This window comes from Leguminivora glycinivorella, chromosome 26 (assembly GCF_023078275.1).
Source record: "Leguminivora glycinivorella isolate SPB_JAAS2020 chromosome 26, LegGlyc_1.1, whole genome shotgun sequence".
NCBI classification, from domain to species: domain Eukaryota; kingdom Metazoa; phylum Arthropoda; class Insecta; order Lepidoptera; family Tortricidae; genus Leguminivora; species Leguminivora glycinivorella.
This window is the reverse complement of record NC_062996.1, coordinates 8,628,515-8,654,717: the sequence shown is the minus strand read 5'-3', so window position 1 is coordinate 8,654,717 and position 26,203 is coordinate 8,628,515. Positions and strand designations below refer to the sequence as shown.

Here is a 26,203-nt window from a genome sequence, read left to right as displayed (position 1 = left end):
TCACGGTTTTTTTTCATGTTTTTTTTCAAGCCAGAAAAAAAACCGTTTTTTTACAACCCTAGGAAAGTGTCTGTTTGTTTCTCCGTCTTTCATGGCAGAACCACAGAATATATAATAGTACAAGTACAGAAGGCTCACTCCTTTGAAGTTCACAAAAAGCCGCCATTCTAAATTCCTACATTAACAAACGGACCGCACGCGTGCAGCCGACATTGAATTCTATTGCGCCGTGCGAAGGTCGTCGCCACAAAATAGGCCGCGAACTCGCGGCCGCCGGCATGTAGGTACTTGTAGCGCGGCGGTAGGATACTTAACACAGCAAAAGGGAATGTACAAGTTTCTTATGGGGTGGCAACGCGCACGTGACACTGTTTGAGTTTCAGGCGTCTATAGGTTACGGTAACCGCTTTACATCAGGCGGGCCGTATGCTTGTTTGCCACCGACGTAGTATTAAAAAAAAGGATCGCGGAGTGAGCTGCCCCTGGCAGAACGGAGCGACGGATTGACTTAATTCTTTAAGTGGAGATAGTTGAAGGGATGGAGAGTGACATAGGCTTCATTTTGTCTCTTTCTGTTCCCCCCGCTTCCCTAAAATGGGGGTGGAAGTTTTTATAGAGCATTCCGGAATTTTAGAATTTAACGGGAGCGAAGCTGCGGGCAAAGGCTGATTGTTATTAGGGTTGTAAATAGAAAAAAAACCAAATGTTTTTTTTTCAGAATTATGAAAAAAAACATGAAAAAAAAAACCGGCCAAGTGCGAGTCGGGCTCGCGCACAAAGGGTTCCGTAGCAGCAAATATAATAAACTTATTATGTCAATTTATACACCTGCCAAAATTACAGTTAAATCAACCTATCTCAAAAACTATAAGAGATACTTTGATCAAACCAAAAATCGTTGAAAGAGTTAATTAGCATGCATCACCTCTATTTTTTTTAGAATTTTATACCCCGTAGTTATAAAAATAGAGGGGGGGGGACATACTTTTTACGACTTTGAGAGCTGATATCTCAAAAACCGTTCACTTTAAGAAAAATGTTTTTTAGAAAACTTTATATCATTTTAAAAGACCTTTCCATTGATACCCCACACGGGTATGTACATCGAAAAAAAAATTTTCATCCCTCAGTTACATGTATGGGGGCCCCACCCCCAATTCTTTTTTTTTACTATTTAGTGTCATAATTTTGTAGCGGTTCATACAACACATATTCCCATCAAATTTCATCACTGTAGTACTTATAGTTTCCGAGTAAATCGGCTGTGACAGACGGACAGACGGACAGACGGACAGACGGACAGACGGACATGACGAAACTATAAGGGTTCCGTTTTTGCCATTTTGGCTACGGAACCCTAAAAACCGAGCACCATGGTTTTTTTTCTAAATATGTTTTTTTTTCAGATGAACAAATAATACGACAATAACGGTTTTTCGTGAGTTGTAACGTGTTTCAATAACAATAACGTACATTTTAATTCTGTATACAAACGTTTTTTGGGGAATCCCCGATGCGGCGTGTAGCGTGGAGAGGCGGTGGTGTTGCCAACAGTAAATAGTGATAACTACAAACTACAGATTTCGTAAATGTTACTTTTATAAGACCAGAAATTAAAGTTATTTGATTAAATTCGTCTAAAAAACCGTATAAAAGTATTAACTACTTTGCAAATTTTGAGATTTCGTACTTTAGAAAAAAAAACATACTCCAGAAAAAAAACTGTTTTTTTTCACGGTTTTTTTTCATGTTTTTTTTTTCATGCCAGAAAAAAAAACCGTTTTTTTACAACCCTAATTTTTATACATTGTTATTTCTTCTGAAACTTGGCCAAATGACCGATTACTTTATAGTTCATTGGATCCCACAGAAAATCCGGGGAACCATTAATCTAGATCTTCTGCTTGGTCTAATCCTAGATATAAATAAAATCAAAGTAAATAATTATATCTTAACATCATAAATTAAATAAATTGTTCACACAACACAATGTATATACGTTTACCCAAGTACTCGTACGAAGACCGGTTGACGACACATGACGTCACACACATACGTCACGGCTCCCCGCGCCGCGTACCTACATTAGACTGCACCTTACAGCCGAAGCGGCTACACATATATCTCTATAGATTCATTAAAAATTACCTAACCTACTTGTACCTAGTTATTAAGTTAATAAAAAGAAGATAGTACTATCCTGGAGTTCTTCATTAACACGCTTTTATTAGGTCGTCGTGTATGTAACTATGTATGTAATGGAATCTAAGGAAGCTAATTTAACCATCTTCCAGGAGTCGTAGCGTAATGAAAATTGGCAGCTATATGTAGTTCCGATGACAATACAATAATATGGTACTGTTGAGCTGATCTGATGATGGAGTCGGAAGATATGAACTGGAACTACATGATGGAACATCGTATCATAGCCGTTTTTGGGTTTCTTAGAAAAGTCTTGTAATGAACTTTGACTACAATTAGGTTTCAAGGTCTGATGATGAAGCCGAAAGATATGAACTGGAACTACATGATGGAACATCGTATCATAGCTGTTTTTGGGTTTCTTAGAAAAGTCTTGTAATGAACTTTGACTACGATTAGGTTTCAAGGTCTGATGATGGAGCCGGAAGATATGAACTGGAACTACATGATGGAACATCGTATCATAGCTGTTTTTGGGCTTCTTAGGAAAGTCTTGTAATGAACTTTGACTACAATTAGGTTTCAAGGTCTGATGATGGAGCCGGAAGATATGAGCTGGAACTACATGATGGAATATCGTATCATAGCTGTTTTTGGGCTTCTTAGAAAAGTCTTGTAATGAACTTTGACTACGATTAGGTTTCAAGGTCTGATGATGGAGCCGGAAGATATGAACTGGAACTACATGATGGAACATCGTATCATAGCTGTTTTTGGGCTTCTTAGAAAAGTCTTGTAATGAACTTTGACTACGATTAGGTTTCAAGGTCTGATGATGGAGCCGGAAGATATGAACTGGAACTACATGATGGAACATCGTATCATAGCTGTTTTTGGGCTTCTTAGAAAAGTCTTGTAATGAACTATGACTACGATTAGGTTTCAAGGCCTGATGATGGTGCCGGAAGATAAGAACAGAAAAAAAGGGGGGGGAGGGGGCTCAAGGGGGGAAGCATGAAAGAAAGATCAACGTAGTATTTAATGTAAGTTGTGTTAGCGTTTTCTTGTGACCTTTCAGAGCAAACAAAGGGGGGCTCGGGGGGCGAAGCCCCCGCATGAAAGAAAGATCAACGTTGTATTTAAAATAAGTTGGGTTAAGGTTTTCTTGTGATCCTTAAGAGTAAAGGAAAGGGGGCTCGGGGGGCGAAGCCCCCGCATGAAAGAAAGATCAACGTAGTATTTAGAATAAGTTGGGTTAGCGTTTTCTTGTGACCTTTAAGAGCAAACAAAGGGGGGCTCGGGGGGCGAAGCCCCCCGCATGAAAGAAAGATCAACGTAGTATTTAAGATAAGTTGGGTTAGCGTTTTCTTGTGACCTTGAAGAGCAAACAAAGGGGGGCCTCGGGGGGCGAAGCCCCCCACATAAAAGAAAGTTAAACGTTGTATTTAAAATAAGTTGGGTTAGGGTTTTCTTGTTACCATTAAGAGTAACGAAAAGGGGGGCTCGGGGGCGAAGCCCCCCGCATAAAAGAAAGATTAACGTAGTATTTAAAATAAGTTGGGTTAGCGTTTTCTTGTGACCTTTCAGAGCAAACAAAGGGGGGCTCGGGGGCGAAGCCCCCCGCATAAAAAAAGATCAACGTAGTATTTAAAATAAGTTGGGTTAGGGTTTTCTTGTGACCCTTAAGAGTAATGAAAAGGGGGGCTCGGGGGCGAAGCCCCCGCATAAAAGAAAGATTAACGTAGTATTTAAAATAAGTTGGGTTAGCGTTTTCTTGTGACCTTTAAGAGCAAACAAAGGGGGGCTCGGGGGGCGAAGCCCCCCGCATAAAAGAAAGATCAACGTTGTATATAAAATAAGTTGGGTTAGCGTTTTCTTGTGACCTTTAAGAGCAAACAAAGGGGGGCTCGGGGGGCGAAGCCCCCCATAAAAGAAAGATTAACGTAGTATTTAAAATAATTTGGGTTAGCGTTTTCTTGTGACCATTAAGAGCAAACAAAGGGGGGCTCGGGGGGCTAAGCCCCCCGCATAAAAGAAAGATCAACGTTGTATTTAAAATAAGTTGGGTTAGCGTTTTCTTGTGACCTTTAAGAGCAAACAAAGGGGGCTCGGGGGCGAAGCCCCCGCATGAAAGAAAGATCAACGTTGTATTTAAAATAAGTTGGTTTAGGGTTTTCTTGTGACCCTTAAGAGTAACGAAAAGGGGGGCTCGGGGGGCGAAGCCCCCCGCATAAAAGAAAGATCAACGTAGTATTTAAAATAAGTTGGGTTCCGCCTTTACACTGGCGTAGTGCGCTCGATGGCACTCTACGGTGCCCCAGTATGGGCCGATGCCCTCAGCAGCCACACCATCGCTCAATTGCGGAGACCGCAGAGAGCAATGGCGCTGAGGGTAATCCGAGGGTACCGCACGGTGGGCGCGGATGCCGCATGTGCGCTGGCCGGGTGCCTGCCCTGGGATCTCGACGCGCGGGTCCACGCGGCACTGTTCCGCTGGCGTGTGGAGACACGGGTCCGGAACAATCCACCAGCGCCACCAGAGGTGGAAAAGCGACGCGAAGAGCTCCACGGCGAGGCGATGGAGATGTGGGTGCACCGGCTTGAACGGCCGAGGGCCGGCTTCCGCACCATAGAGGCAGTTCGCCCAGTCCTCCACGACTGGGTTGAAAGGCACTTCGGGATTCTCTCCTTCCGACTGACGCAGATGCTGTCGGGACATGGATGCTTCGGCGGCTACCTGCACAAGGTCGCACAGAGAGAACCGACACCGGAGTGCCACGCGTGCGGAGCTGACGAAGACTCGGCCCAGCACACACTGGCCGAGTGTCCGGCATGGGAATCGGAGCGGCAGGAGCTGACAGCCCAGGTAGGGCCAGACCTCTCGCTGCCGGCGGTGGTGCGGGCCATGGTGGCCAGCGAGGAAGGATGGGAGGCTCTGCTCTTGTTTAGTGAGTACGTCCTCAAAGAGAAGGAGGCGGCTGAGCGCGAACGGGAAGCCCAGGCCGAGGCAGCCCCGATGCGCCGCCGCCGCACAGGACGCAGACGTGCCGCGCACGAGTGGAACCTGCCACCCTAAGGACAGCCAGCGGGCGAGGGACATGAGAGCGTCCTCGCCCATAACGCTGGCTCTCGAGTCGGAGAGCGCGACCCTGTGTCCGGGAAGCGCTCCCACGGCGAGGATCGGTCGGCTCAAAGCCCGACCAGGCGACGGATCCTGAACCGGGATGGCCGTTGCGGGGCCGCGGATGCAGTAACAGTTACCCGGGACCCCGCACATAAAGCGGTGAGAGGACACCATGGGGTTTAGTGGGTAGTGGGGCCTCTCTACAGCCTCGAGCCCCACATAACCGGCCGGGTTGCACACCATCTCAAACCCGGCGGTATGCGTAAACGCATTCCCCATGTAAAAAAAAAAAAGGTTTTCTTGTGACCCCCTAAGAGTAACGAAAAGGGGGGCTCGGGGGCCGAAGCCCCCCCGCATAAAAGAAAGATCAACGTAGTATTTAAAATAAGTTGGGTTAGCGTTTTCTTGTGAGCTTTAAGAGAAAACAAAGGGGGGCTCGGGGGGCGAAGCCCCCGCATAAAAGAAAGATAAACGTTGTATTTAAAATAAGTTGGGTTAGGGTTTTCTTGTTACCCTTAAGACCTTAAGAGTAACGAAAAGGGGGGCTCGAGGGGCGAAGCCCCCCGCATAAAAGAAAGATTAACGTAGTATTTAAAATAAGTTGGGTTAGCGTTTTCTTGTGACCTTTCAGAGCAAACAAAGGGGGGCTCGGGGGGCGAAGCCCCCGCATAAAAGAAAGATCAACGTAGTATTTAAAATAAGTTGGGTTAGGGTTTTCTTGTGACCCTTAAGAGTAACGAAAAGGGGGCTCGGGGGCGAAGCCCCCGCATAACAGAAAGATCAACGTAGTATTTAAGATAAGTTGGGTTAGCGTTTTCTTGTGACCTTTAAGAGCAAACAAAGGGGGGCTCGGGGGGCGAAGCCCCCCGCATAAAAGAAAGATAAACGTTGTATTTAAAATAAGTTGGGTTAGGGTTTTCTTGTTACCCTTAAGACCTTAAGAGTAACGAAAAGGGGGGCTCGAGGGGCGAAGCCCCCCGCATAAAAGAAAGATTAACGTAGTATTTAAAATAAGTTGGGTTAGCGTTTTCTTGTGACCTTTCAGAGCAAACAAAGGGGGGCTCGGGGGGCGAAGCCCCCCGCATAAAAGAAAGATCAACGTAGTATTTAAAATAAGTTGGGTTAGGGTTTTCTTGTGACCCTTAAGAGTAACGAAAAGGGGGGCTCGGGGGGCGAAGCCCCCCCGCATAACAGAAAGATCAACGTAGTATTTAAGATAAGTTGGGTTAGCGTTTTCTTGTGAGCTTTAAGAGAAAACAAAGGGGGGCTCGGGGGGCGAAGCCCCCGCATAAAAGAAAGATAAACGTTGTATTTAAAATAAGTTGGGTTAGGGTTTTCTTGTTACCCTTAAGACCTTAAGAGTAACGAAAAGGGGGGCTCGAGGGGCGAAGCCCCCCGCATAAAAGAAAGATTAACGTAGTATTTAAAATAAGTTGGGTTAGCGTTTTCTTGTGACCTTTCAGAGCAAACAAAGGGGGGCTCGGGGGGCGAAGCCCCCGCATAAAAGAAAGATCAACGTAGTATTTAAAATAAGTTGGGTTAGGGTTTTCTTGTGACCCTTAAGAGTAACGAAAAGGGGGCTCGGGGGCGAAGCCCCCCCGCATAACAGAAAGATCAACGTAGTATTTAAGATAAGTTGGGTTAGCGTTTTCTTGTGACCTTTAAGAGCAAACAAAGGGGGCTCGGGGGCGAAGCCCCCGCCTAAAAGAAAGATCAACGTTGTATTTAAAATAAGTTGGGTTAGCGTTTTCTTGTGACCTTTAAGAGCAAACAAAGGGGGGCTCGGGGGGCGAAGCCCCCCCCATAAAAGAAAGATTAACGTAGTATTTAAAATAAGTTGGGTTAGCGTTTTCTTGTGACCTTTAAGAGCAAACAAAGGAGGGCTCAGGGGGCGAAGCCCCCCGCATAAAAGAAAGATCAACGTTGTATTTAAAATAAGTTGGGTTAGCGTTTTCTTGTGACCTTTAAGAGCAAACAAAGGGGGGCTCGGGGGGCGAAGCCCCCCCGCATAAAAGAAAGATCAACGTTGTATTTAAAATAAGTTGGGTTAGCGTTTTCTTGTGACCTTTAAGAGCAAACAAAGGGGGGCTCGGGGGGCGAAGCCCCCCGCATGAAAGAAAGATCAACGTTGTATTTAAAATAAGTTGGTTTAGGGTTTTCTTGTGACCATTAAGAGCAAACAAAGGGGGCTCGGGGGCGAAGCCCCCGCATAAAAGAAAGATCAACGTTGTATTTAAAATAAGTTGGGTTAGCGTTTTCTTGTGACCTTTAAGAGCAAACAAAGGGGGGCTCGGGGGGCGAAGCCCCCCGCATGAAAGAAAGATCAACGTTGTATTTAAAATAAGTTGGTTTAGGGTTTTCTTGTGACCCTTAAGAGTAACGAAAAGGGGGGCTCGGGGGGCGAAGCCCCCCGCATAAAAGAAAGATCAACGTAGTATTTAAAATAAGTTGGGTTCCGCCTTTACACTGGCGTAGTGCGCTCGATGGCACTCTACGGTGCCCCAGTATGGGCCGATGCCCTCAGCAGCCACACCATCGCTCAATTGCGGAGACCGCAGAGAGCAATGGCGCTGAGGGTAATCCGAGGGTACCGCACGGTGGGCGCGGATGCCGCATGTGCGCTGGCCGGGTGCCTGCCCTGGGATCTCGACGCGCGGGTCCACGCGGCACTGTTCCGCTGGCGTGCGGAGACACGGGCCCGGAACAATCCACCAGCGCCACCAGAGGTGGAAAAGCGACGCGAAGAGCTCCACGGCGAGGCGATGGAGATGTGGGTGCACCGGCTTGAACGGCCGAGGGCCGGCTTCCGCACCATAGAGGCAGTTCGCCCAGTCCTCCACGACTGGGTCGAAAGGCACTTCGGGATTCTCTCCTTCCGACTGACGCAGATGCTGTCGGGACATGGATGCTTCGGCGGCTACCTGCACAAGGTCGCACAGAGAGAACCGACACCGGAGTGCCACGCGTGCGGAGCTGACGAAGACTCGGTCCAGCACACACTGGCCGAGTGTCCGGCATGGGAATCGGAGCGGCAGGAGCTGACAGCCCAGGTTGGTACAGCCAGACCTCTCGCTGCCGGCGGTGGTGCGGGCCATGGTGGCCAGCGAGGAAGGATGGGAGGCTCTGCTCTCGTTTAGTGAGTACGTCCTCAAAGAGAAGGAGGCGGCTGAGCGCGAACGGGAAGCCCAGGCCGAGGCAGCCCCGATGCGCCGCCAACCAAGAAAGATCAACGTAGTATTTAAAATAAGTTGGGTTAGGGTTTTCTTGTGACCCTTAAGAGTAACGAAAAGGGGGGCTCGGGGGGCGAAGCCCCCGCATAAAAGAAAGATCAACGTTGTATTTAAAATAAGTTGGGTAGGGGGGCTCGGCAAAAAAGAAATACTTAAATTTTGTTTAAATTAGTTGAAATGTGACAATATTTTCTAATCGAGTCAAACAAAATCCCACTAGCTGAGAGCTTCAAAACAATGTATGGCGAAAGTATGTCTCTCTAATGTCTTCAAAAAGTCCGCGATGGCACATGTCTATATTGTCTATCTTTTACGGATAACTTACTAGGTATAAACATTTTTATGATAATACCGTAATAAGAAGGTATCCGCTAGTTATTATTAAGTAGCAATTAGCAATAAGTACACGTTAAGCCACAAATGGCATGTAAAATCCGCCTACTTGAAATAAATTTATGTATAAATGTTAAAAGTATTTCATTATTAATGACTAAAAAGTATAAAATAAATTAATAGTTTAAAAAACACTATAAAACACGCTTTTATAAATGCACGTAAAAGCCAAAAATAAATTATGGATCGTTCAAGTTGTCTCTATTTGTGAGCTGAAGTTTAAAAACTATGTGCTTTTAATTATAATATTTGATTGTAAAAGCGTGGGGCGCTGGAACAGGAAAGACTTTCTTGTAAACAAATACTAATCCGAACTTCCTGGCGAATGAAGTTGCACAAGAACATAACGTTTACATATGCCGCCTAAGGGTTACCAAAGAGAACCAAAGATATCTCGTCCACGAACAAGAACTCTGCATCCTGTCACTGTAGACACTTTCCCCTTTTGTACTTTGATTACCGGAAAAAAGCGGCGTTCTAAGTGTCGGTGACTGTCGACTCTCCTCGCTACTAGCGCATATTTTGTCTGAGTTCGACAAACTGGTACCTACTTTGAACACTGACTTTTAATTGATTTGACTGTTTAATGTAGAACCTACTAGTCATGCTGCAACTCCAGTTAGCGCGTCAATCTGTGTAACCTCCTTCCCGTAACATAGCATTATTTGATTTTCACCACACCAACTGGTAAAGGCTTTCTTTGCTATTCGAAAACAGATAGCAAAATTGCATTTTATCCACAAGGGGGCAAAGTAATTTCATACAAATTTTAACTCGATGTCTTAATCTGGCTGCTAGATTTTACCTATAAATGATGATTTTGAATCATAAATATTGAATAAATTGACGGATTTGATTTATTTTGATGTTTTATAGTCAGTATTTTGTTCGTGTTGGTGTGGTGAAAATTTTTGTGTTTCACTCGGTGGCAAAGTTTGTTTAACCTTCGTGCCTTGATACCCTCGCAACGCTCAAGATTCCACTTTTTGAACCACTCGCTACGCTCGCGGTTCAATATTGGAATCTTTCGCTTGCTCAGGTATCAATATTGGCACGTGCGGTTAAACAACTACTTTGCCCCCTTGTAAAACAAATAACTATTATCAGCAAGTTATACAAAAAGTCTTTCCTGTTCCAGCGCCCCACGCTTTTACAATCAAATATTATAATTAAAAGCACATAGTTTTTAAACTTCAGCTCACAAATAGAGACAACTTGAACGATCCATAATTTATTTTTGGCTTTTACGTGCATTTATAAAAGCGTGTTTTATAGTGTTTTTTAAACTATTAATTTATTTTTCATAAGAAGATCTTATATTGAGGAGTACACCGAACATAAATGTATATGATTTTTTTGTGTTTTTTTTATTTTTAACCCCTGACGCAAAAACGACGGGGAGTTATAACTGTTATAAGTTTGACGTGTCTGTCTGTCTGTCTGTCTGTTTGTCTGTCTGTCTGTGTGTGTGTCTGTCTGTGGCATCGTAGCTCCCGAACGGATGAACCGATTTAGATTTAGTTTTTTTTGTCTGAAAGATGAGCTAGTCGGGAGTGTTCTTAGCCATGTTTCATGAAAATCGGTCCACTAGGTCGCGGTCGGGGGTTTTTTCAAAATTTTAATTTTGTGGCTAGGTTAGGTTATTTTAGTTAAATGTTGTGGATAGTTAGTTAAATTGTGTCCCACTGCTGGGCGAAGGCCTCTCCCATTAACCTCCATGACTCCTGGTTTAGTGCCTTCCGGCCAGTTAGTTAGTACCCAAGAGCTACACGAGCTTATTCCACCGTCCCCATTCTACCATCGGATTCTTAGACGCATGGTTTCCATCCTTACTTAGTAGACTATGATTACTACCAATTACTACTAGAGGTAATATATTAATTTTAATACACCATGTAAATAAATTTTGACTTGTAATATGTAACGATATTATAAATAAATGAGTATGAATATGAGTAGATATTCCGCGAATTCGCACGAAGCTCTTCGCTTCTACTTTTCTTATGCGCACTGCCAAGTTGTGGAATTCCTTGACGGCGGCTTTTCCGAGCTCAGATAACCCGGCAACCTTCAAATCAAGGGTGAACAGGCATCTTCTGGGCGAGCTCACACCATCGTAGGCCACGTCTTTGCCTTTGACTAGTCTGTGCCAAGAGTAAGCCCATTTATAATTAAAAAAGGCGTCCCTCCCTTTTTCTTCAGCGGTTAAAGAATGGTAGTTACTTCTGAAGCGCTATCTAATCCGCTACTTTTGCTGCTGACTGTACTGTACTACTTTCTTAGAAATTGTAGTCCATACTTTAATAAGAAATACTTATGCAGAAGGCGGTGATCTTGGACACGGCGCGGATAGTCCGGCGGTTCCTCTCTCTGCAGCCCTAACCACTTACGGCCTGGCCACGACATTGGTCTTAGCGCGACAGCGGTGATCGGCGGCCATACATTGGAGCGAGACACAGCGATGGGACTTTTCATTCGCACGTATGGCTGCCACTCACCGCTGTCGCGCTTAGACCAATGTCGTGGCTGGTCCGTTAGGTTTCTAATATAAGTAATGTGTTTATATTATTTTGTATTGTTTTGTAAGTGGTATTGTTTTTTACTTTTATAATCTTACTAGCTTTTTCCCGCGGCTTCGCTCGCGTTAGAAAGAGACAAAAAGTAGCCTATGTCATTCTCCATCCCTTCAACTATCTCCACCTGAAAAATCACGTCAATTCGTCGCTCCGTTTTGCCGTGAACAGACACACACACTTTCGCGTTTATTATATTAGTATGGATTATAAAATAGCCTAACGAAGAAAAAGAAAAAAAAAATACTTACCTCTTTATAAGAATCGTTGCTGAGCTGAAAGTTGAGTGCCAACGCCCTCTTCATATTGTGGGACCAAACTGGCTCCTGACTGACATACACACTGCTGATGATTCCATTGTTCTGAAACGAAAATTATTACATTAAAGAAATACAAAATTTATTTTGCAAATAGGCCACTCGTACTTTTTTACTTTTTCTTGCCTGTTATTGCCATGGTAACGGTCCCCTGAGTCACGCTGGATTTATGCAAAATTATGCTACTGAAATTATGCAAGCATGCATGTAGTCCATGTTTGTAGGTGGCAAATTAAGGAGAGGGCTTGTTAACACCAGAAAAATGCGTTTGCATAGTTTAAGTAGCATAACTTTGCATAAAACCAGCGTGACTCAGGAGACCGTAAACATGGCAATAACTGGCAAGAAAAAGTTGATTCACACATATACCAAAATATTTAAAATTGAATTTAAATTACAATTTACAATATTAATTCTAATTAAGTACATATTACAATTTTATTATCCTATATAAACATTTCCTATTTATTATTGAAATTTGAACATATCGCCGTGTGCCTGCTATACGGCCACAACTCAAAATTTTTAATTTTCTGGATTATTGCAGATTCGTATTCAAAATTGTTCAATTTACGACCTTATTTCGATAGCCATAGCAAAAAAGGTCCTTAAGAGCCTTTTTCTCACAAGTGGCCGTATGGAATTGACCATAAATTGTCAGAAGATTCCCTGCAATACGGCCACTTGCCAGTTTGCTCGTATGTAAACCGACGGCCGTTTTGAGTTGTGGCTGTATAGCACACATTTTAAATGTAAGTTTTGAGTTGCGTCCTAAAAACTTGAGTGATAATTGCGATAAATCCCTTTAAATATGGTGTCAAACAGTCAGTACCACACTTATTATTACAAAATTACCAGTCAGACGCCGAAACTACTACACAAAATGGTTAAACAAATCTCAACTTTGTTTTCTTAGTGCAGTTCAATATGTCTCATTACTACGAGTATATAAGGTCATAATTATTTTTACCAGTCAGTACACGTTGTTCTGTACTTAAATTATTAAAAAAACTAGATTTAAGATATTCAACGGCATTTGTCGAAAGTGTCTTAGTTGTCAAAGCGGACTCCAGGCTCCCATGAGCCGTGACAAATGCCGGGATAACGCAAGGAGAATGATTTGTCGAAAGTGTCTTAAGATCTGCCCTTTTTCCGCTAAACTTGGTTATGGGGCACTCGAAGGTTTATATGGTGCACCGTTGGATCTGGGTGGCCACACTGTCACTCCACAGACTCGCACCATACCCATCTGCACCACAAAGATGAGCAGTTTCCGATGCCTGTCCTGATACGGTTCAGCCGACACCAAACCTGTCGAGGCTCCTTAAATCACACCGGTCGGGCCCCAATATCGAACTCGTACAGCTCTGTAGGAAGAACCTTCCAAAACAAGTTCGTATCAATATTTATAATGCTCTAATTAAACCCCACTTAGAATACCTTGCAGAAATCTGGGGCAATGCAGCACCATCCAACCTCAAAGATCTCCAAATTGCTCAAAACAAAGTTATTAAGATATTATTCAACTATGACTATTTAACACCTACAAAAACGCTATATCAAAAAACGGGTCTTATGAATTTAAAACAAATATATGTCTATAAGACATGTATCTTAATCCGTAAAATACTGGATGGTTCAATACATTCCGAAATCACCTTTAATACAAAGAGTAAATTCCAAAGAATGAAACTCAGAAACGCGGATCACTTAGCATTGCGATTCCCTAGAACTAGATACGGAAACCAAAACTTGATGTATGATGGCGCTAAATTATATAATAGCTTACCTAGAACCCTAAAAGACATCAAACCATTCAACACTTTCAAAAACAAATTAAAATCACATGTCATAAACAATATAACATAAACACTAACAATATATGTATATATGTGTGTATGTGTGTGTGTGTGTATATGTATATATATATATATATATATATATATATATATATATATATATATATATATATATATATATATATATATATATATATATATATATATATATATATATATATATATATATATATATATATATATATATATATATATATATATATATATATATATATATTAACATATAATGTATTGTAAATTTACACCTTCCTAAAAATTAAATAAAAATATCAAAAAACGACTTATCCGTCATCTATTCCTAGTAAATCTGATGATTGTTAAAATAAATACCTCAAAAACATTAATAAACAAATTTACATAAAATACAATAAAATAATAATATTAAAATACTACTAAAAGACCATACCTAATAACTCACATTGTAACTAGTTCCTTAAGTAACACATTAACAAACACTCCAAAAAAAAAAAAAGTCTATATCGGAAACCGCCAATTAACTACTGCCTAAAAATACCGTTTAACTGGCCCTGCAAACAGTGTAAACAACTTGCACAAGTGCATAACTTCGTCGTAAGTTCCTACTAGTGGACAATTACATATAAACCTTATGATAACAACATAGGGTCGATTTCTAGTTAACATTATTGTATCATTATTACATTAGTTATAATAATGCAACTGTTTATTGTTAAACATTATCACACGTGCTTGTTTATTGCGTACCTAACTTGTAATATTTTTAAGATAGTATTTATAAGTTGTCTTGTAAGTGAAATTTCTGTAATTTCTTAGACAATAAAGTTTCTTTAAACCGAATATTTATTTATTTATTTATTTATTTATCTCTTCCAGGCAACCTTTGGGTAGTGGAAACCTGGTATTCATAACTTTAACTAATTAGGTGCAAAAAAACTAAATTAAAACTAATAAACAAATACATATTATAACGTGATTAAGGTCCACTTGCACCAACTAAAATGGAGGGTTAACCCGAGGGATAACCCATAATTTTATATGGAATTTGACAGATGACAGCCCACTAACCCTAAGTTAAGTGCTTGGTGCAAGTGGGTCTTAGTAAACCCAATCAGAACTATATTTTACTCACACACAAACATGTGTAAAATCTTTGACACGCGATTTCTCGAAGAAATTTTCGAGATGTGGCTGTTTATCAGGAACAGGCGTTTGGATCAATATCGTATATAGAGCTAATTAAACCGTAATATTAATCGACCGAATCTTCATTAACATACCAGGTAATCGACTTCCCAGGGCTGTCCAAGCAGTCTAGCGGCCTCTGCTGACTGGTACGAGGAGTACCCCTGATTTTTGCTGTACACCGACGTCTGAAAAAACAGTTATTTGTTTTACAAGGGGGCAAAGTTGTTGTTTAACCGCACGTGCCAATATTGATACCGAACAAGCGAAAGATTCCAATATTCTACTTTTTCTTTTTTTCCTAGCCTATAATTGTGTCCCACTGCTGGGCAAAGGCCTCCCCTTTCTTCCGCCACTCATCACGATTTGCCGCCTGCTCCGGCCAGTCGCTGCAAAATGCGTCGAGGTCATCCCGCCATCTTTTCTTTGGCCTACCTCTGCCCCGGCTAATCTGTGATGTCCAGTCGGTAGCCAATTTGGCCCACCGATCTGGATGCATTCGGCAGACATGTCCTGCCCAATCCCACTCGAGCCTTGCAGACTTAACACCCACATCTACAATACCAGTTTTGGAGCGCAGTTCGGTGTTCCTAACCCGATCGGTTCTGCGGACTCCGAGTATGCTGCGCTCCATATAAATATTCTACTATTGTATTGTATTGTATTGTAAATTGAATTTTCAGCGTTGCGAGGGTTTCAAGGCACGAAGGTTAAACAAACTTTGCCACCGAGTGAAACACAAAATTGTTCACCACACCAACACGAACAAAATATTGATTATAAAACAGCAAATTAAATGAAATCCATCAATGTATTCAATATTTTTGATTCTAGATCATCCTTTATAGGTAAAATCTACCAGCCACACGCCAGCCAGCTTAAGACATCAAGTTTGTATGAAATAAATTTGCACCCTTGTGGATAAAATGCAATTTTGCTATCTGTTTTCGAATAGCAAAGAGAGCCTTTACCAGTTGGTGTGGTGAAAATAAATGAACTAAATAAGACATGGAAAAGAACGAATTCAAGTCTGAAGATTGAGTCGGAAAAGTGCAGGTGGAGGTCAGGACCAGAAGTGGCGTGCGTTTCTCCTGTGATTGTACTCATGTGGTTGGTTAAAAGTTTGTTAGGGACCTCTTTATACAGGGTGCCCGGTAATTAATGGACAACCTTTTATCCACCAAGAGGGCACCTTATACTGGTTCAGAAAATCGACTTTAAGGTTTAGTAAAAGTTTTAAAAAGTTTAGGTTTACCAATTAATCTAGAATCTAAATAGAATCTTCTTACCTTTAGGCCTTCCAGCTTATATCTGACCCTTGTGAAGTTATCATATACGGTGACCAGCAGCCGAGCCTCGAGAGTCCAGAAGGAGCACTCCTGAGGAGTGAGGGGTCCGGAAGACACGTTACTCTTCAGGGAATACTGGTATTCTTGATCTTCGGCCGGGAAGAGGGTCTGGAGAGAAGCTGTTGCTGAAGATATAGCTGAAAATAGCACAGATTAATAAAATAATACATTTTTAACCCCCGATGCAAAAACGACTGTCCGTCTGTCTGTCTGTCTGTTTGTTTGTCTGTGGCTTCGAACGGATAAACCGATTTTGATTTAGTTTTTTTTTTGTCTGAAAGCTGAGTTAGTCCGGAGTGTTCTTAGCCATGTTTCATGAAAATCGGTCTACTATGTCGCAGTCGGGGGTGCCCAAAACTAAGCAAAGCTTGTGGGATTCGAACCCAGAACCGCGGCTTAGCAGGCAGGGTCACTACCGATTGAGCCAGTCCGGTCGTCGTTTCATTTTCATTACTATTACCAATGATTCTACTAACAGTCGCACAACATGGCTTTGAATACACACATAAATGGCGCCACCAAAAAAATGTCCTGTAGCTATCGATTTTACTTGTAGATGGCGTTGACACTTTTGACATAGATTTATGGCACGAAAGTGACACTTAACGCCAATCTACAAATAATCGATGGCAACAAGGCATTTTTTGTGGTGCCATCTATGTGTGGTGTAGTGTATGCGCGTTCTTTTAATACTTTTGCTTATTAAATTGTATCTTGTTTTTTTTAATGCATGTTAATTATAAGATGTAATGTTTTGAAAAGAAGTGGCCCGCCGAGTTTCTTGCCGGTCCCATAGTGGATACCCTCCTCCAACTGAGGGGGGACTGAAATCTTCTCGAGGCTGAGGCGTAGGGTTAGAGCCGGCGTAGTTTTATTTGACGTTCATAAGCGCATTGTAATATGCCTACTTGGAAAAATAAATATTTCATTTCATTTCATTACATTTCATTTCTTAGGCGGTCGCGTTTTAATGTATGGGATGTATGATCTCCTTATATTTAATCTATGGTAAAAGTAGTGCTGCGCCAAATCTTGGGCTTAGTTGTCAAAGCGGACCAGAGGCTCCCATGAGCCGCGGCGAATGCCGGCATAACACAAGGAGGACGAATACAATAAACCACCGCTCCTTTTATTTAATTTCCAGCCAAAGATATTTGTGATAATATAACATCAAGGTATTTAATAATAAAAACAACTATAAGGGCCTTTACAGACGTTCCAACTGCAAACTGTACAGGGCCTGAGCAATATTTGATTTTCGGCGCGTTTCGACACTTTTTTCTTTTTTTTTTCTTTTTTGTTAGTTGCTATTTATTTATTTCTTTATTTATTTAACCTTTATTGCACAGCATAAAGTACAAATGGCGAACTTAATGCCTTAAGGCATTCTCTACCAGGTGACTACCATTGGACCAAACAGAAACTTACAATTGGTGCGGAAAATAAAACAGAAATTTAAATAGATATAAGTCAAAATCTAAATACTATATGCATCATCAATATATACATACATATACATATATAGTACCCATTTAACCATTACTGTCTAACAACGTTGGTGTACCTGCGAGAAGTGTTTACGTAATTGACGTTTAAAGGAAAACTTGCTCTGTGCTTGTCGTATTGAGAAAGGGAGATCGTTCCAGAGACGAATTGCCTGCTATGTAAGGCGTTTCTTAAAGGGGAAGAAACATGTGATTATTTTTGCGCTATGAGTCGACCTATTTACCTACAGTTTAGGAGATACAACCATGCAATCTATTTTTACCAGACTTCTTATTTATTTCATACCATGTCTGTTACACATTTTTAAAGAATTTTAATGTACTTACCGTAGTTTAATGTACCGTAAACTTAGTAATGATTGTGAACCATTGGCCTGATTCCTCCCCTTTATAGTTCCAGCCATGTCTCGGTAAATACTCATCTCACACCCTGATTGGTAAAGTTCTAACAAGCCTGTGTAGGGCTGCGCATTCTTAGCCGATTTGGCAATATTTCCCACCTGGTGGTTATACTGGTTTTATATAAATACATGATAGATTCATCTCATACCATGATTGGTAAAGTTCTAACAAGCCTGTGTAGGGCTGCGCATTCTTAGCCGATTTGGCAATATTTCCCACCTGGTGGTTATACTGGTTTTATATAAATACATGATGGATTCATCTCATACCATGATTGGTAAAGTTCTAACAAGCCTGTGTAGGGCTGCGCACTCTTAGCCGATTTGGCAATATTTCCCACTTGGTGGTTATACTGGTTTTATATAAATACATGATGGATCATCTCATACCACGATTGGTAAAGTTCTAACAAGCCTGTGTAGGGCTGCGCACTCTTAGCCGATTTGGCAATATTTCCCACCTGGTGGTTATACTGGTTTTATATAAATAGGTACATGATGGATTCATCTCATACCATGATTGGTAAAGTTCTAACAAGCCTGTGTAGGGCTGCGCACTCTTACCCGATTTGGCAATATTTCCCACCTGGTGGTTATACTGGTTTTATATAAATACATGATAGATTCATCTCACACCACGATTGGTTAAGTTCTAAGAAACATCTGTATGGCTGGGTAGTGGGTACAGTAACCAGGTTTGGCAATATTTACCAATGATAATTCCGATTGATACGCATAGCGAAATCATAATCAATTGTCTGATGAGTGTGATTTCGTATGCGTCGCATCGCCGTCGCGCGACCATCGCGCGACCGTCGCCCACGCAAGCCACGGCGTTAGTGTGTCGCTGCTTTGCCTTTAGGCATACAAATATTTTTGTGGTGATTGAGCATGCAGCAAATATTATAGTATACAAATAAGACATACACTATATTATACCCCTACCATCACCACCACCTTATATTGTGTCAAGAATATACACCTAGTATGTTCGACGAATAAAGAATTTGTATTATTGTAAGACATAAATAAAACTGAACCTAGCACCTATGAATTAGGAATCGGACGGAAATTCTTTAAGGGATTCTTAATAAGATGTCATGTGTTTGTGTCACACAATCTATCATCGGCCATAATTTGATTTTCTTTTAACATTAATGGCCACGGACTAGTATTGATTAAGCTTGCTAGGTTATATGCAGGGCTCGTAACTTTCATGCCGATGACATCAATTTGATGTCACGTTGCATATACGATGATTCAAATAGTTTTATTGTAATAATTAATCATTATTCATTAATCAATTTAATCGTTTACAAACGACTCAAAAGTAAGCTATTCATACGTGGAATAATTAATACCTACTTGATACGTGAAACGAAAAGGAAACAATTTGTTTTGTTTTAATAATTTATTGAAATATGGTAACAAAACTATTTAAAAAAATGTATGTATGAAAAATAAACAAATAATTTAATTTACTTTTCACGTATCAAGTAGGTATTAATTATTTCACTTATGAATAGATTAGTTTTGAAGTCATGATTAAAATGATTGATGAATAATGATTAATTATTAAATAAAACTCTTGAATCATCCTATATGCAACGTGACGTCAAATTTATGTCATCGGCATGAAAGTTACGGGCCCTGGTTATATGACTTTATATAATTTTGGCAGTATTTCCCTGTGTTGGTGACGTCACTAGTGTCAAATGAGCCGCGTCGATCACTCAGCCATTTCTGTAATGAGCCTGTGAGTCGGTACCTAATCAAGCACCGCAAAGGCTAGTATGTCTATTCATTATGAATCACATTAAATAAGGAAAACGAGAGAAAATTTAATAAATAATAAATAAATAAATATTATAGGACATTCTTACACAGATTGACTGAGGCCCACGGTAAGCTCAAGAAGGCTTGTGTTGTGGGTACTCAGACAACGATATATATAATATATAAATACTTATATACTTTTTTTTTAATTTAACAAAAAGCGATATACAGGGTGGTTCCTGATGATGAACCTAACGGGGTGTCGAATTTAACGGAAAACAAAAAAAATACGGTATGTATTTAGATAAAATTTTCGATTTTAATTTATTTACTTAAACGGTTTTAAGAAGAAAATAACCTAATACAGTGTGTAAATGTAACACCGGCAAATATAATAACGGCGGTGCATAAGAAGTGTAAATAGATAACTTTTACTTAGAATTAAAATTAAAATTTTATCTAAGTATACTTTAACTCGCAATGTAATGCAAATATCGCGTTAATCGCTCGTTGTCAGTTACTATTAAAAGCTAATATTATAATATAAAATAATTGTAATTATTATACACAGTGTTTTTTTTTTGTTTTCCGTTAAATTCGACAGGTCATTATTTGAATAACTCGATAATTGGACGGTGTTATGGAATAGCGAACTAAGCGCCAAAATCCGAAAAAAAAGTTATGAATGCTGTTCGGATATAAATGTGATAATCTATAGTATTGATTATTTCTTTGTTGAAAAATCATGCTTACAGCCTTATTTTAAGGGGTAGAATCAAGCGACACGTTAAAATTTGTATGGCCCCGTGTACTAAGTCGTTACGCAAAAACGAATTGAACGCCAAATTTACTTTTACAAATTATAATAAGCGTATATTCTAAATCGCAAAATCGAGTTAAACGCCATAAAGATGTTATTAATTCGTTTTGGTTTAAAGTTTTGATGATTTATAAACGCAATATCGATTTAACCGCCCTATTGGTGTCGTTTAATTCGTTGTTACATATTTGAAATTGCAGGATATTTCGCTTAATGAGAACTAAGTATCAAGAGGTTTTGTTATATCATAATATCTTATGTGTGTAATCCTGGCTAGTACTAATGAATTATTATTAGTTACAATGCCAATTTTGCCATATATGCTGATTTTTTTGACATGTATTAAAAAAGTTGATTGCAGAACAAAACTAAATTGTTAGACGGATTAGTCCTAATCATTGTGGAGGAAAACATTGTTGTTAATTTATTTACAATAGCACTATTTACTCAAATATATGGAATTTTATTTTATTCCAGTATTCACTTTACCTCTAACAATTTGCATTAAAGAATCAAGCGACAAAATATGTCTCATAGTACGCTACGGCGAAATAAATTAACCTCATCGCAGTATTAGTTCAATAAAGAATCAAGCGGAAAAACGTTAATAACTTCGAAACTTGAATAGGTATGGTGTTATTTTTTTTATCAATTTAAATTATGAACACTTTTATAGGTTCAATGTCAAAATTAACTTTTTTGCTTTATAAATGAACTTACAACAACTGATTCAAATTTCAAATCTTTCTAGCTCATTTTCTCGATTTCAACTAACTGTCGCTTGATCGCTTATTCCATAACACTGTCCATAAATATATGAAAGAGGCGCGTTCCTAGCACACAGTCTAAGCTCGTGTAGGTGAACGCGTACCATGCTTGTATGAGTGAGATATGACAGGTCGACTGTTCGCGTTTTTGACAGGCGGTTACTGTCAGGTAACTGAGAGGGGGTGGACGGCACTTTCAGCGGGGAGCGGGAGTGGCCATACTGTCAGCAATTCCCGTCAACTTTGTACAAAAATTAAGGGAAAAGTTAAATTTGTTTTTATTAATTCCTATTTTGTTACCAAGATTTTGTTGATTAATTGAGATTTTATTAAGTTTTATTTCGTCATTAAGGTTCTCTAGTATCTATATTTTCTTAATTATAACAATTATCCTGTATATATCTTACGAAAGTCGAATTATATTACTAAATGTTGGTAACAAAATAGGATCAATTAAAATTTGCTGACGTGGCATTGTACAAAGTTGACGGGAATTGCTGCTGTACGGTAGTACTCTTTATTATACTGTGCTAATATAAGTATTTATTTTTCCACGTCAACTGGTAAAGACTCAAGTGTTACTTATGTACCTACTTAACAATTTTGAAGAGCTGTTTACTTTCCGCATAATGTTTATTATTTTCCGTGAGTTTTATGTTTCATCATCATCCTCCTTGCGTTATCCCGGCATTTTGCCACGTCTCATGGGAGTCTGGAGTCCGCTTTGACAACTAATCCCAAGATTTGGCGTAGGCACTAGTTTTTACGAAAGCGACTGCCATCTGACTTTCCAAACCAAAGGGAAACTAGGCCTTATTGGAATTAGTACGGTTTCCTCGCGATGTTTTCCTTCACCGAAAAGCGACTGGCAAGTATCAAATGACATTTCGCACATAAATTCGGAAAAAACGTTCGAACCTGCGACCTCCGGAACGAAAGTCGCACGTACTTACCGCTAGGCTACCAGCGCTTCAACTTTTTTTTAATTATAAACTGGCCAGTGATTGACCTTAGTCGCACCTTGTGGAAAGTGACGACAAGGCCGAGGTTGAAGCTCACTGGTTCAGTTCTGGTCTTCATCATATCAGACCTTTATCGTCCACTGCCGAGATAGGCCTCTCTAATTTGCCAAAATGTTTAAAGTGACAATATTTTTACGGGCATTAAGGCATTATTTTGTTCTCTTGTGAATACATACTCGTATACAGCGCGTAAACCTAATAAGGGCGATAAATGAAACCAGGCATATAGGTAATTCAATATTGTTATCATTAATTAAGAGGTGTTTTTGAGTTACTCTTAATTTTCACCCCATAATGAATTTTTGAAAAAAATCCCAGCAGCAATGTACTGTAAAGGTGGTTGCGATGACAATCAATGACAACTGTCAACGAGCGTTTAACGCGAGTGTGTTTGCATTACGTTGCGGGCCGAATTATTTTGTATGGATAAAAAAATTATGTCAATTTTAAGTAAAAGTTATCTAATTCCATTTTTTATGTCCTATACTCACCACCGTTAAGAGGTTCGCCCGTATTAGGTTTACACCCTGTATTAATTATCTAATTAGTATTAAAATTCATTTAAATATTACTTACCCAAAAATATTACCAAACTTCTTAAAATTAGAGTCAGCATTTTCAACGGCCTGAAAAAAAGGAACTAATTAATCAAAATTTTACTTATTTATCTTATACAATGTGTAAATTCAGAACGGGCAAAGCTTTAGACAACAAACCTTTTAAAAGGTCCTAAGACGCATTATATTGACATAAGTTTTGCTTAAGAATGCAATAAATAAAATATCTACTCGAACAATTTTGTACTTCAAAGTCGTGTCAAAATAAATAAATAAAATAAATATTATAGGACATTCTTAGGCTTGTGTTGTGGGTACTCAGACAACGATTTACAACAAATACTTTACTACTTTTCCGTTAATAAATAAATAAATATTATAGGGCATTCTTAATACATAGTTTGACTGAGGCCCACGGTAAGCTCAAGAAGGCTTGTGTTGTGGGTACTCAGACAACGATATATATAATATATAAGTACTTATGTACATAGAAAACATTTATGACTCATGAACACCTGTGCTCATCACACAAATAAATGCCCTTACTGGGATGCGAACCCGGGTAATAAAAACTCTAAGATAGGAATCTTGAGCGAATGTTTAAAAGCATGAATAGGTATTGAACAAATTTTGTTACAAAATTAAATAAAGTAAGTAATAGGTATTTTAAACACACCAGTGCAAGGACGATAGTTGATTTCACACAAAAAATCAAATACTACATACATACATACATACAATCACGTCTGTATCCCATAAAGGGGTAGGCAGAACACATGAAACTACTAAAGCTTGAGTGCCACTCTTGGCAAATAAGGGGTTGAAAGAAAACGAAACTGTGACATTGCAGTGACAGGTTGCCAGCCTCTCGCCTACGCCACATTTTAACCCATATCCCACAGTCGCCTTCTACGACACCCACGGGAAGAAAGGGAGTGGTGAAATTCTTAACCCATCACCACACGGTCACGTCAAATCAAATACTATCTAACTAATACACAGTGTGTTACCAGCAAATGGGCTTTTTTTAAAAGGTTAATCTATGATAGTTATTTTATTTTATCATACCCTTAAATAATTTTAAGAAAATAGACTTTCTAAACTTTCTAACAAAACAATTAATGCTTATTGGTTTTCGTAAATGCCTGCATGGTAGTAACACACTGTATACTAACTACGCGTTATTAAAAATCATCAAAACCTAATTCACTTTAAAATAAAATCTTAGCCAACTTCAGAAAACAGTCCAAATTAAAAACGCTTTATCTACTTTTATTATATTATACATACATACATATAATCACGCCTGTATTCCCATAAAAGGGTAAGCAGAGCACATGAACTACTAAGTTTCAATGCCACTCTTGGCAAAAAGGGGTTGAAAGAAATCCAAATTGTGACATTGCAGTGACAGGTTGCCAGCCTCTCGCCTAAGCCACAATTTAATCCATATCCCACAGTCGACTTGTACGACACCCACGGGAAGATAGGGGGTGGTGAAATTCTTAACCCGTCACCACACGGGGCCAAATTTTAACTAACTTCAGAAAACAATCCAAACAAAAAAACGAATTATCTACTCGAGTTACGATATCATAACAGGAAAAAATCACCAACAAAATACAAACTTTTTTTGCACACAACTCAAATCACTTTTCTCAAAACATACTCGTATTATAATTGTATATTAAGTACTCACTTTCACTTTTCTAAGAGTGGTTATTAAACAATAATAATATTATGAATTATTAATACTTTGAGTGGACACAACGCACTGGCGACTGTGATGACGGAGCTCGGACTGGGACAAAGACAAGTGATGTAACTCCAATTTTTAAGTTTTTAGAAAGAAAGACGAAAGAAAAGAAAAAGAAATTTATTCAATACAGCACACATACACAGGACGAAATGGTAAAATTAAAAGAAATAAGAAACAGAGAATAAAAACAAATACATAAAAACATCCTAAGAAAATTACAGGGCAATTTATATTTTTCGCTCATGTAGGCGACTTCCTCGCACAACGTATCAGCATTGCGATACAGTGAGGAAATGTCGTCAGTATCCTTGGTACAATGCCTCAAGTGCCTATTTCAGACATTAGCTAGCTTTTGAGTTTAGTCTAAGTTTCTTATATAATTATGTAAATAGGTAGGTTGGGTTACTTAAATTACATTTTCAGTACAGATGGTACATTTTTTACGCACTACTGCGAAAAGTGTGTCATTATATGCCAGGTCGAAACTTCGTAAGGCCATTTGTACTGAAAAACGTCGTACGATACACGTACCAAAAGGAAATATACGTACCAAAAGAAAATTCGTAACCCGAGCCAATTTAAAACACTCCCTTCGGTCGTGTTTTAATTTTTTTTTCTTCATCATGCATAATTTTTCTTTTTTTTTTAGATGTACTTTGACACTTAGAGACTCTATACATCTCTAACATCTCTTATTAATCATAGTAGCTTTGTACTTTGTATAATTTATTGAAATGAATTTCCATGGAGTAGGTACCTAGTCTGTTAATATTTTTTTTATGAATACTTTTGCTTATTAAATTGTATCTTGTTTTTTAATGCATGTTAATTATAAGATGCAATGTTTTGAAAAGAAGTGGCCCGCCGAGTTTCTTGCCGGTTCCATAGTGGATACCCCCCTCCAACTGAGGGGGGACTGAAATCTTCTCGAGGCTGAGGCGTAGGGTTAGAGCCGGCGTAGCTTTATTTGACGTTCATAAGCGCATTGTAATATGCCTACTTGGAAAAATAAATATTTCATTTCATTTCAATTTATAGCCACTTTCGAACTTCCTTTTTTACTCCAAGATAAGAATCCATGTGGATGTGACCAACGTCTCACTTTGTCGGTGACCATTAAGACGAGTTACTTGTATCTTTATATGAATAAACCGACAAAGCGGCTTTATAGAAATCGACAAAATGGGACGTTTTCCCATGCACACTCAAAAATGATCTTTTACTCCATACAGAATAAATTACTAAACTTTTAAATATCTAAATATAAAATATCACAAAAACGTCAAAACTAGAGTTACTACACTTCTCTCGTTCCCTTATCAACTCGCGTCGATAACACTTGACCTACGAACCGAACAATTAGACTGATTAAGAGTGGACCCTAAGGTATCTGTTAGCCGAGAAATTAAAATTGCACGACCACGCTAACTCTGCACTAACTTCGCAGG

General features: G+C 39.6%; 1 protein-coding gene across 1 annotated transcript in view; it reads right to left on the bottom strand.

Annotated features, from left to right (window-relative positions):
* Positions 1-24,787, bottom strand: part of LOC125239836 — a 106,585-nt gene extending 81,798 nt beyond the window's left edge. The window contains exons 1-5 of the mRNA XM_048147551.1: positions 24,696-24,787; positions 23,016-23,065; positions 16,089-16,285; positions 14,895-14,987; positions 11,714-11,824 (exon numbers count right to left, since the gene is read on the bottom strand). Coding sequence (XP_048003508.1) covers positions 11,714-11,824; positions 14,895-14,987; positions 16,089-16,285; positions 23,016-23,055 — 441 coding nt within the window. The 5' untranslated portion in view covers positions 23,056-23,065; positions 24,696-24,787. The remainder of the gene's footprint in view (positions 1-11,713; positions 11,825-14,894; positions 14,988-16,088; positions 16,286-23,015; positions 23,066-24,695) is intronic.
* Between the last annotated feature and the right edge of the window lie 1,416 nt (positions 24,788-26,203).